The 12729-nt window shown below is 53.8% G+C and overlaps 1 protein-coding gene across 1 annotated transcript; it reads left to right on the top strand.

Annotated features, from left to right (window-relative positions):
- The first annotated feature begins 10495 nt into the window (after positions 1 to 10495).
- Positions 10496 to 11923, top strand: Drd5 (dopamine receptor D5). Its single transcript, XM_047565630.1, has 2 exons — positions 10496 to 11768; positions 11826 to 11923. The coding sequence occupies exons 1-2, from the start codon at positions 10496 to 10498 to the stop codon at positions 11921 to 11923; spliced, it is 1371 nt and encodes a 456-aa protein (XP_047421586.1).
- The last annotated feature ends 806 nt before the right edge of the window (positions 11924 to 12729 follow it).

Here is a 12729-nt window from a genome sequence, read left to right as displayed (position 1 = left end):
TCCTTTTGCCAGGCAGATGCGAGGGAGTCTTTTGATTGTGCTGGGGCTCAGTGATGATCCCCCATCTTCAATTTTGTATCCAGTGCTTTTTCACTGAGCTATAGGGCATAGACCTCCCCCTGCATGGCTACACACTCTTTATAAATATAATTTAATGCTGGGCTGTAGTCTAGCGTGTGACTGCAGCAGATTAACTTTGCTTCCTGTTGTCGAAGTTAGAACGCTGTGACTTGATTTTACAGGCAACTCTGCAACCTCAACCAGTACTTTAATGCAGTCCCTGTGCTTAGAATTGCTGAAGGCGCCTGACTGGCTCTGCCTAGCTGTCCCCCGCTCCAGCCCCTTCTCTGGATTCAACCAGCTTTGGATAGAAAACATTTGAGGAGAAGCTGCACGTGGGTTTAACCTGCACACTGGGATGTCACAGCTATGCACACAGTGTGTACACTCTATTAGGGTGTCAGCAATCCAGAGAGGGCAAAGTGTTCAGAGGATGTGCACAGGACGTAGGTAAATACCAGGCCATTTTGTATATGATACTCGAGCCTGAGCATCCTCAGATTTGGGTAACCACACGGGGTTCTGGAACCAAGACCTGATGGATACCAAAGGACAACTATAGGCTGCAAATCCAGAGGCCTAGCCCAAAGGTTATAAACATTTTAAAATCTCCTAAGGGATATTGACTTTTGGGTAGACCTTTGCAATGTTTTCCCATAACTATTTTAAAATACTAATAAAATTGGTTTACTTACTGCAAGTTCCAATGTGAATATCTTATCATCTGAATTTTTTAAATTTTTTTGACAGCACAGGTAATGAACCATTGAGAAACACCAAATTTTTTATTTTTAATGTGAGTAAAATACTTTACACTGTTTGTAACAACAAAAGCAACGACAAACTAAGTGAAGAGTAGGCCCGCATACTACAAACAGGGAAAGGCCAGCTGTGCTGCTCTGTGGGGAGCACTGGATCCCAGCCTGGGGCTTGGGTCCCTTGGGTGGGGTCTGTTGATTGGCATCACTGCAGGGTGCTACTGGCCTCTAGTGGAGGAGACCAGGGACACTGCTGAGCATCCTGCAATGCCCGGGACAGCCTCCTCCCTCAGAATCACCAGGCCCCAGATGTCCATGGAGCTGAGGTTCAGAACCATGATCTGCAGGTAGTCACCGCCAATCGGGTTTATAGGCACCAGTTAGGGCGCGCACACGCCCGCGCGCTCATTTTCACATGCACGGAATTTGTATGTAACCTGCTTTCCCCCTCTTAACTCACCAGTGTGCTTCTTGAGTATCTTCTGGGACCCATGGTGCTGAGCCTCGCCCTTTTAGTGTGCATAGGAATCCTCTGGGTATCCTTTTTGAGACAGGGTCTTGCTGAATTTCTGAGGTTCTTGGTAATTTGCCCAGGCCGGCCTCCAACTTGTGATCCTCCTGCCGGGCCCTCCTGAGTCGCTGAGATTACAGGCATGCGTCATTGCACTGGTCCTTTCTTCTCAATTAGCCTTTTCATCTTAAAAAGAAAATCAGTACAGTAAAAAAATAAAAAACCAAAGCCTGATACTATTTCGTGGGTGTAGGTGTTCAGGAAAATCAGTTAGTTGACACAATGTATCACTTTCCCCAGTAACAAAATCCTACACTTGGCTGAAAGTTGTGAAGCGCGGTTGGTTCTTCCTTGGGGACCGGAGCCTGCTGTGGAGCGGCGTGGCCAGCAGGGGCGCCGGTGCCTTTCCTGTCGCGCCTCATCACCGGAGCTTTCCGCGCAAACCCAGACCAGGAGCGGGTGGGTGGGCCTTGGCCTCCGGGGTCACAGATGAGGAGCGGACGCAAGAGCCCCCATTGTACGCCCCCCACGTAGGTCTCCTGTGGCATGGATCCCAGACGCCGGTGGCCACTGGCCCGCCAGGGAGGGGTTTGGGGATTCCGCGGTCTTAGGGAAGCAGGGGACCAGCTGCGTCTCAGCACGGGTGGTCCCTCTCGTGGGGCCTGCTTGTCCCCACTCCCTGTGGGGCATCCCTGCCCCTGTCAAGAGGCTTTGGAAGGCCCAGTGGGGTGTGGTTCAGCGGCATGGGGTCGGGGTGGAACTGAGTCCGGGAGGGGGCCTGGGGTGTGGGGGGGTGCTTCAGGGGACTTCTGTTGGGTCCCCTGGGGAATGAAAGGGACATCAGCGCCTCCTAAGAGCCTACCCTAAGGGGAGGATGGAGATGGGAATGGAGAAGGGAAGGTACAGTGTTTTAATCTGAAAAGTGGATCTCTGTTTTAGTGACCTTAGTAACACAGGAACCACCCTGATGACAATAATGGTAATTGTTAAAAAATGTAAATCAAATCAAACCACCTAGTGAAACTCCTCCCCTGGCCCTCCACTGCCTTTAGAAGAAGTGTGAACTCCTACTGGGGTCACTGGGTCCCTCCTCATCTGGACTTTGCTCCTCCATCTTCTCACAGGACTCTCCTCCTCTGAGGCCCCTTGCCCTGCACCCTCCCCACTTCCCTGCTGCAGCCACAGGTGGCTCACTTCTCTGCCTTCCCCAACCTCTGCCCCGCAGGACCTTTGCACATGCCCCTCTGGGAGGTGCATCTCCTGCTGGGTCAGCTCTTTCTCCTCTGCAGCGAGGCCTGATCGTGCATCCAACAGAACCCACTGCACCTGGCCCTTCCCCAGTCCCGTCACAGCCTCTGCCTTGCTCTACCTGAAGGCTTGGCCTCCAGGAAGGAGGGAGGGGCTTTGCTCTCCATTCCCGGGGCCTCACTCCTGTAGTTGCATGAACTGCCTTCTTGGCAGGAGAGTACCATGGGTGGGGAGAGGTGCTGGGGACACCGTGACACTCAGGACTGCCGGTTCTTCAGCTTTGGAGGCCTTGGCACAAGAGGGCGCTTTAAGCCTGACTGTGAAGCAGAACCGGGAATTTCTCCCCTCTGCTTGCTCTGGGACCTGGAAGGGAGGGGACAGCAGACAGTCCCACAGGAGCTCAGCGGGTGACTGTGCTCTCCTCGGGGGTGGCCAGCAGTCAGCGGCTTCCTCCCACAGGAGAGGGAAGTGGCGCTTATGCTGTCTTTCTGACAACAGAGGCTGCCGCCTGTGTGCCAGCTCTGACCCATGGTCTAAGCCAAGTGCGCGGAACCCTCCTTGGGTGGAGGTGGGCGCAGAGGTGGCATGCCAGGGTGCCAGGCGAGGTGTTGGCCAGCCATGCCCTGGAAGGGCTGTGCACACGCTCACTTTCACACACACGTTTACTGGTGGGAATTGAACTCAGGGCCTTGTGCCTGTGCATGCCCAACCCATGGGAATGCAATTCAAAATCAGGAAGCAGGAGGCGCCATCTTGAATTTCCCCTCAGAACTGCTTTGGCTATTGTGTGTGTGTGTGTGTGTGTGTGTGTGTGTGTAGGGAGAGGGAGGGAGAAAGACTGATTCTGTAGGAGCTTTAGAATTGTCTTTTCTATTTCTATCTAGAATGCCAGAATGCCATTGGGGATTTGACAGGGACTGTATGGCTGTATGGCGTCTGTGTGTCACTTTGCGTCATATGGACATTTGAACAATATTAATCCTTTGGACCCATTAGTATGATTTATCTTTCAATTTATTTTTGTTCTCCTCAATTTTTTCCTTAGTGTTTTATAGTTTTCAACGTACAGGCCTTTCACCTCCTTAGATAATTTATTCCTATTTAATTTTTTATGCCATCACAAATGGGGTTCTTTTTTCTTTTTAAAAATTATTTTATGTGTTCTAATTAGTTGCACATGACAGTAGACTGCACTTACACATTTTGATAGATCGTACATAAATGGGGTGCGATCTCTCACTTTTCATACTGCAGGATCACATGGGTCATGCAGTCATACATGCACATGAGGCGATAATGTCTGTTTCACTCTGTTATGGGGCGCTACTTAAGAACAGACCGATCGCCACTGAGAATCCAAATTTGAGAGTCTTTATTAAGCCGGCCACTGACTGTCTCACACAATGCCCCCCAAAATGGCTGTTGGGAACACAGCCCTGACCATAGGGTTGTAGGGGTTCTTATACCAAAAATCACATCAATCAGAAGTGTCTGTTGCTATGATTCAAAATTACACATTAACATCATGAGATCATCCACAAAGGGGGAAGTGGGTCACAATGACCCTTACCTAGGTACAAACTAAAGAATGGTTGCTAACATCCACACAATCACCGATCACATGGTACATTGTTTAGGAGCAATAGGAATCAAAAGAGCAATTTTTCATCACATAAGAATTGTCATTTTGTATTGCTAAACAAGTCACGCTAAGTAACTGATGGGCACAGAGGCGGGGTGTTCCCATGGGAGAAGCTCATTTCCTACATAACATGGAGTCTCAGAGCAAAATGGAGTCTGTCCAGTCATTTCCCTTAGAGTCTGGCCTAGAACATCCCCACTGAACCAGATCTGTCAGTCCATCACAACTTCACTGTCATTCTTGATGTCTTTTGTGTGTAGGTAGTTATTTGTATATAGAAATATCAAAGGTTTTTATATGTCAATTTTATATCCTGAAATTTTACTGAATTCAATTATTAGATCTAACTATGTGTGTGTGTATGTGTGTGTGTGGAGTCTTTGGGGTCTTCTTCACAAGACCACATCACCTGCAGGTGAAAGCAATCTTTTCTGTTCCGATTCTCCATGTCTGATTGCTCCTGACGATGATTCCAGTACTCTGTTGAACAGACGTGGTGAGCGCGTCCTCGCCTGGTACTGACCTGAGGGCAAAACAGTTCCTCCCTGCGCTCGCGACGTAGCTGTGGGCATGACACTGATGCACGTGGGGGCATCACACCATGGTGGTGGGCTGGATGCGAGTGTGCAGCCGGAGCACAAAAATGGCGGCCACCTCCCTGGGGTCCTGGGAGGACCGCGCACTGGTGCAGGCTGAAGGCGAGTGGGAGTTCAGGAAGGCGAGGGAAGGACATTTCAGACAGGAGACAGGGCATACGCAGGGCACAGGGCCTGAAAGAGCTGGGCTGAGAGGAGAGGGGGCCCGGGGTGGTGGGGAAGGAAGGCTTGGGTGGCCAGAGGTAGGGCCGGGCAAATAGGTGGTGGCCATGTGGTGCAGAGCCACACCAAGGCATTTGGATTATGCATACGAATTAACTTCTATTAGTTGGGTTAATAATTAGTCATGTGGGTTAGGATGAATCTGGAAACATGAAGGGCATCACCCTGGTGGTGGCAGAGCATTGGCTGCAGGGGGCAGGGAAGACAGCAATACCCAGAGGCTGCTGGAAGCAAGGAGGGTCTGAGTTAAAGGGTGGCAGAGGGGACAGAGAGAAGGGGTGGCTGTGGAAGCATGCTGAAGTGATGGAACAGTAGGCTTCTGTTGGTTAGGGACCGCACAGCTCCATCGTCAGCTCACAATTTTCCCAGCTTCTCCCCGTCCCCACATAGCCTGGCTTCCCTGTGGATCGGGAATGTTTCTTGCTGAGTCGCCTGACCAGCTTAGGCCAGGGGACATGAACTGAGTTCATGCATACGCTGCCTGAGCAGAGGCTCTGAGTGAACTGGGGTTGTGTGGCCCTGTTGGCTCCCATGTGCACCAGGAGGAGAGCAACTCCTGAGGACCCTGGCCTGGGAATGAGAGGGACATGGAGGCAAAACTTCCCAGCTTACTGCAGTTGCCAGCAAGAAATAACTGGTTGCTGTTTTAAGCTGCTGAAATCCTGGGGTTGTTTGTTAGTCAGCATTATTGTAGCAAAACCTGACAGATGCACACACTTGGATTGTTTTCTTTTAATTTTTTTTTTTTTTTTTTTTTTTTGGTACTGGGGATTGAACCCAGGGTACTTAACCACTGAGCCACATCCCCTTTTTATATTTTATTAAGAGACAGGGTCTCGCTGAGTTGCTTATGGCCTTGCTAAGTTGCTGAGTCTGGCTTTGAACTTGCGATCCTCCTGCCTCAGCCTCCTGAGCTGCTGGGATTACGGGTGTGCACTACTGCGGCAGACCACACTTGGATTTCTTAAGCATAGCTTCTCATTCCTCCATTCTGTCTCTGTATGGTGTAATAACTATCATTACCACTTTACTGATCGGGAACTGAAGCTCTAAGAGTTCAGTCACTTGATCAAGTTTCCCCAGCTAGAATGCCAGAGAAGAAGGATTTGAACCCAGGACTGTCTTGTAACCCCACCCTCCCATCTGCCTACACAGTGGTGTCTCACAAATGACCCAACTTCTGGGAGAGACATGTTTACCTGTCAGAAAACCTCCTTGCTCCTGCGCTGGGGACAGGAAGGATCAGGGGCTGACCCTGGGTTTGAAGAGGGGGGTTAGGGCCACTGTAGCTGGTCTGGGCTCAAGGCAATGCAAGAGGAGTCTCCCCACATTTCTGCCCAGCCTCCATCCTTTGAGGCTGGGTGCATGGGCAGGGCTGGGGTCTGGGGGCTCACGGTATCCTGTGGCCGAGGAGCAAAGCTTTCCCTGATGTAAAGCAGAGTTGAGTCTTTTGATTATCATCAGCAGCGGCAGCAGCAAAATCCTGGCCATTTCCCTGCTGATTTCGTCATTCGTCTCAGGGAAGTAAACCTCATTTAAAATATGTCTTCAGAAAAAGGGAGATCAGTGAATCCAAAAAGAAGAGTATTTGCTGATTAGGAAAACCACCTTTGCACTAAAATGTTCTACAAAAATCCTCTTAGTCCAGCGTGGCAGGAGCCAATGTGTGAAAGGATGGTTTCCCACCACTGTCCCCTGAGATCTGGGATTATCAGAAGAAAGGGTTTATTAACCCTCTTGGTTAGAATTCAGCTGAGGAGGCTGGCCTCTGAGGCTGGCTGGAGAGGTGCCCTGGCTCTCAGCTGCTCTTATGTCAACCGGACTCTTTAGGGACTCAGGTGAGACGGGGCAGCCAGCCCTGATGAGAAACCATGGCCTCCGTGGGCCTGCCGCTCGCAGAGCCTCTGGGGAGAAGAGGAGCGGGCGGCGACCGGGCTGGCTGCGCATGCTCACTGCGTGCACAGTCTCCTCCACAGAGGGAAAGCTGTCTCCACAAGTGATGAGACGCGTGGTTTTCTGAATCACAGTTCTGGGAATTTGTATTTTCCCCCTTGCAGCCTCGTGCCTCTGAGCCTTTGCACGTGCTGTTACAGGGTTCTCCTGGTATCTCCAAGGCCGAGACAGGGTTTGTGAGCTGCAGCTCCGTCCCCACACCAACAGCGATTTTGTGCTAGTTGGAAAAAGAAAGCCCTTTCTCGGTGTGCTTTATCCTCTCCTGCCGGAACTTTCCCGTAATCATTATGCAAACCTACCCTCCAGGACATGCCATCCTGCCCCCCTCCCCCATCAATGAACGCTTGTTCCGTGAGTGGCTGGATCCGGGTCAGATGCATCTGAAGGCGCATGTAGACTGGTGGATGGAGCATGTGTGCTGTTGATTCCCCAGCCCTGGGCAGATTCCCCTTCTCCACTCCTCCCCCAGGGAAGATTTGTCAGGCACCCACTCTGTGGTGGCACAGAGAATCCAGGTGTGAGACAGTTCCTGGATTCAAGGAGTCTAGAGCCTAGCGGGCCAGCACCGTGGGAGTGGGTGGTGAGATGCAGTGTCATGGCTGCTGTGACCTAAGCCAGGAGGTAAGCCAGCCCCCAGCTCAGCACACCTGCTCGACCAGAAGGGTCAAGAAGCTTCCTGGAGAGGTGACTGCATAAATCCCAGAGGTGGCAGGGCCCCGATCCCCACGGCAGTCTCCAAGCAGCGTCGTGTCCAGCGCCAAGGGGTAATTTCCAAACCCGAACTTGTTGCTGCCTTTCTGTGGATGCAGTGGGGAGTCCAGCTCTGATTCCCTCCTCTCCTTCTCCCGTGCTCTGATTTCCTCGCCTCTTCCACAGTCTTCCCTGGAAAACGCCATCCCATTTTTTGCCCCTTTCCTCACGGCACTGTCTCGACTGTGAAGACACCCACCATCTCTTCCTTCTGGACCATTCCTTCCTCCTCCAGCCTCCACAGTGCATCCACTCTGGGACTTGCCATCACGAAAGCCAGGGGAGAATCCGCCCTGGAGAGCAGCCGGGGCCAAGGTGTGGCACAGGCACTGGGAGAGGAAGGAGGGAGGCTCAGGACACCGTGCATCACATCCTTTAGTCTCATCACATTGCCGCTTCAACAGCTACTGTTCCCCATTTCCAGATTAGAACACTGAGGCCAGGAGAGATAAGTCATCTCCCAGGACCTCAAAGCTGGGAAGTACCTGCTCTTCCTGCCTGCCATGTCTTTCCTTCTCTGTCTTGTCCTTTACCTACTTGACCTGGGACTCAAATGCAGGGAGAAACTTCTCCAGGGACGTTTTCAGCTCTTGTCTTGCCAGCCCCCTCCTATTGTCCACTTCCATAAGATGTGAAACTTCCCCCATAGCTCTCGTCACAGTTGAAATTGTATACTCCCTTGGAAGATTCTTAGGTTAATACTTATCTTTAGCATTGGATTGCAAGCTTTTAGAGGGAAGGGAAGTCATACCTATACCTCTCTGTCTATCCAGTGTGTAAAATGGCATCCGAAACACAGTAAGTGCTCAGTAAACGTGTGCTGAATGCAATAACGGATAGCCAAACTTCAAACCCGTCTCAAAAGTCCCAGTTCCTTCCCTGCACCACAAGTTGGTGTCCTCCAGGAAGATGGGGGGGGGGTGCAGGTCATTTCAGTTTCTGGAAGGATCACCGAACCTCCTTGGGGAAGGCAGTGCGCCATCAGTTGGTACTGCTGGTACTGTCTTGAGTGCAGGCTCTGCGTGGAACAGTGGCAGGAGGGAAGCAAGCGCTGTGGGCAGAGTCCTGGGCAAGACGATGGGAAGATCCTGCACGCCCGGCCCGGGGCTGGGCCACGATTCAGAAAGAGCCCTCTGCCTGTGGCTCAGGGGTGGGTGGGTAGAGGATCAGGGCAGAGCCTGGAGGCTAAGATGCTGTCCCTGTACAGGCCACAGAAGGCCCAGTCCTGCGGAGGCGGCAGTGCTGGAGGGGAGAGACGGGAGGAAGTGCGGCTCTGAGTTTCAGCTCCGTCACCAGGATAGTGGATCTTGCCATGTCCAGCACCGGGAAGCACCAGAAGGGGAGGGGGCTGCGTGTTTAAGGCTGAGCACCCCGAGTCTGAGGATGTGGGGTACCTGCAGGTGCTGGTCCAGTGGCAGAGGCAGGCTGCAGTGGGCGGGTGGGAGGACTCCTGCTTGTGGACTCACGCGTGGCCGGTGTGGGGGTCCCAGGTGGAGCGTGTAGCAGGCTGCTGCCCATCCATCTCGCTCCCAGCGGCCTGCAGCTGAGCCCACGCCAGCAGCCAGCCTGGAATGGCTCACTATGGGACTTGTCCTCTGGGAAGGCACTAAGGGCTCAGGCACCCGCTGTCTCTCTTCACTCTTTCCCACCTTCTTTCCCCCACACCTATCCAGGCTTCAGTTCCCTCTCCTGTGAAACAGATTTTTATCAATCCCGCTCAAGGTAAAATAGGAGAAAGAATGTGAAGTGCCCTCAAGGAGGCAGAGCCCGACTGGGTGCAGGGAGGTGTCCTTTTCTCCCTCGTTTCTTCTGAGTTCAGTCAAAATTATTCCTAAAAGGAAAAATGGCTCACACATTGGAGGTGGTAGGGAAAGGGCTCCCTCCAAGGGGTCAGGGGAAGCAGTCTCAGGGTGACTGGGAGGAGCAGGGGGGTTTCAGTAGATGCTGTAGGTGTTTCCTGGATGGTGTCCCTGGATCCTGACACGTGCAGAGATGTAGGAATAATTATCTCACATTTGCAGATGAAGAAACCAAGGCGGGCCAAGTTAGGTGGGGCTCAAGGTCGTGCAGCCAGGAATAAAGTTAGGATTTGGAGCTCAAGTCCGTGAGAAATCCTGGGCGGCCTTCTTTACCCTACAGGCTTCCCCATCCCTCCTCCACCTCTCTGCCTCCTAACGTGGCCAGGGCTAGGGCCCTGGGGCTGGGCCAGGACAGGCACCTGCCCTGGCTTGGGCGAGGGTCTGGCCCTGGCGCACCTCTCGGAGTGTGGGTCGCCCCTCAGCTATGGCAAGCGGAGCGCAGAGAATTAGAAAGCCAGGGTACAGGTAGGGCGGGAGCGCCGGAGAGGAGCGCAGCGGAGCAGGGCGGGAGTGCGGCACCCGGAGCGGCGCGGGACGGCGGCAGAGCTCCAGCGCTCTCCCTGCGCCAGTGGCTCCCGGCCCCCGCCCCCTCGGTGGCGACTCGCTCTTCCCATCCCCGGCTCCGAACCAGACACAGGCGCTGCTGCCACCGCGGACCGGCGCGCTGCTGCCTCTTGGAAACAGCCCTTGCCACCGGACGCTTGCTGCCCTAGCGCGGGGACTGGAGGGGCTCCAGGCGTCCACCGCTCCGAGTCCCGGCACAGTGCATGGTGAGCGCTCCTCCGGGCTCGGGGGTCTCTGGGCTGCGGGTCCGTGGGGTGCCCGATGGGGCCTCCTGGGGGCCTCAGGGCTGAAGTTGAGACCACGCATAGCCTTCCGCTGTCCCCAAGCCAGACATGCTGCCTCCAGGGCGCAACGGCACCGCGTACTGGGCGCGGTTCGGGATGCAGCAGCAGCTGGCGCAGGGGGGCGCCTTGGGCGGCTCAGCCGGGACGCCGCCGCTGGGGCCCGTGCAGGTGGTCACCGCCGGCCTCCTGGCACTACTCATTGTCTGGACCCTGTTTGGCAACGTGCTAGTGTGTGCCGCCATCGTGCGCAGCCGCCACCTGCGTGCGAAGATGACCAACGTTTTCATCGTGTCTCTGGCAGTGTCCGACCTCTTCGTCGCACTACTGGTCATGCCCTGGAAGGCGGTCGCCGAGGTGGCTGGTTACTGGCCTTTTGGGGCATTCTGTGACATCTGGGTGGCCTTCGACATCATGTGCTCCACCGCCTCCATCCTGAACTTGTGCATCATCAGCGTGGACCGCTACTGGGCCATCTCCAGGCCCTTCCGCTACGAGCGCAAGATGACCCAGAGCGTGGCCTTGGTCATGGTGGGTCTGGCCTGGACCTTGTCCATCCTCATCTCCTTCATTCCTGTCCAGTTCAACTGGCACAGAGACAAGCCGGGCTCCTGGGGCCGGGAGGACCTTCCATCCAACCTGGCCAACGGGACGGAAACCGGGGAGCGCGCTGTGAAGGCAGACAACTGTGACTCCAGCCTGAACCGAACGTATGCCATCTCCTCCTCGCTCATCAGCTTCTACATCCCTGTGGCCATCATGATCGTGACATACTCGCGCATCTACCGCATCGCGCAGGTGCAGATCCGCAGGATCTCCTCCCTGGAGAGAGCCGCGGAGCATGCGCAGAGCTGCCGCAGCAGAGCCCCAGGTGAGCCCGACACCAACTTGCGGGCTTCCATCAAGAAGGAGACCAAGGTCCTCAAGACCCTGTCAGTGATCATGGGGGTGTTCGTGTGCTGCTGGCTGCCCTTCTTCATGCTTAACTGCATGGTTCCCTTCTGCAGCGGAGACCCGAGGGCCGGCTTCCCCTGCGTCAGCGAGACCACCTTCGACGTCTTCGTCTGGTTCGGCTGGGCCAACTCCTCACTCAACCCTATTATCTACGCCTTCAACGCCGACTTCCGGAAGGTGTTTGCACAGCTGCTGGGGTGCAGCCACCTCTGCTCCCGCACCCCGGTGGAGACAGTGAACGTCAGCAATGAGCTCATTTCCTACAACCAAGACCCTGCCTTCCATAAGGAGGTTGTAGGGCCCTATATCCATATGATTCCCAACGCGGTGTCGCCTGGAGACAGGCAGGTGGACAACGAGGAGGAGGAAGAGGAGGAGGAGGAGAAGGAGGAGGAGAAGGAGGAGGAGAAGGAGGAGGAAGAGGAGAGCCCTTTTCATCCCACATCGGGGACCTCTCAGACGCCTCCAGGTGGCGATCCTGCGGCCAAATCTGGGAGCTGGACTGCGAAGGGGAGATTTCATTAGGCAAAATAACACCTTTCACAGCAAATGGATTGCATGAAACTGCGTAAGAAGTGCCCTCATGGAACTGCACAACCACACAGACGTCTATGAGCACACGCACACGCATGCGTAGAAGCCCGGCCCTGCTGATTCTTAGTTGAAAGCAGGAGCAGAAGCAGTGGGAATCAACTTGGTCAAACAGACCCAGCCTGGCACAGAGGGACGGGGTGGTCCTACGAGAGGAGAAAGTGCAGCTTGATCTTTTAAATACACTCTCCCTTCTCCTTGCAAACAAAGGACTCGTTCAGCGACTGGTTGAGTTTTAAACACCGTGTTCGGGGGTGAGTGGTGATGTTGGGGTGGGGTGTGGAGGTCCTGTGTGCTGCTTCTGTGGTCCTGCAGTCCTGCAGGTCTTCACTGAGGCTGAGGAGTTTTCCTGAGTGCTTCTGCTGTCTAGGAAACACAAGGCGTGTGTACTCTGGGGTGGTCCCCTTTGCTGTGCAAGGTTGGTTTTCAGGACTGCTCTGGAGATGTCATGTCAAACCCCTGCTTCCCCTGCATTGGGGATTTGAGTGCACCCTTAAAAAGCCCTGAAGATGTTCACGGGGTCTAGAAGCACATGCTTATTTTGACCTTAAATGAACAGACAGGACAAAGGACCTTGAAGAGCTTCTGATTTCTTGGATTTTTTTTTATTAGATGAACACGTCTCAAGTATGTATTGAAGGCTGGTTTCATAGCTGCAGCGTTAGATACGTGGACTTCTTAAGCCTGGGGTTCTGGCTTCTTTTTCTTTTTCTCACTTGGAATTTTCTATTTAAAAGAAT

Source organism: Sciurus carolinensis, chromosome 10 (genome assembly GCF_902686445.1).
Source record: "Sciurus carolinensis chromosome 10, mSciCar1.2, whole genome shotgun sequence".
Taxonomy (NCBI): Eukaryota; Metazoa; Chordata; class Mammalia; order Rodentia; family Sciuridae; genus Sciurus; species Sciurus carolinensis.
This window is presented reverse-complemented; position numbering and strand designations above follow the sequence as displayed.

Coding starts and splice junctions, on each gene's coding strand:
- Drd5 (XM_047565630.1), top strand. CDS start 10,496: ATGCTGCCTCCAGGGCGCAACGGCACCGCGTACTGGGCGCGGTTCGGG. Junction 11,769..11,825: donor GGACAACGAGGAGGAGGAAG/AGGAGGAGGAGG, acceptor AGGAAGAGGAGA/GCCCTTTTCATCCCACATCG.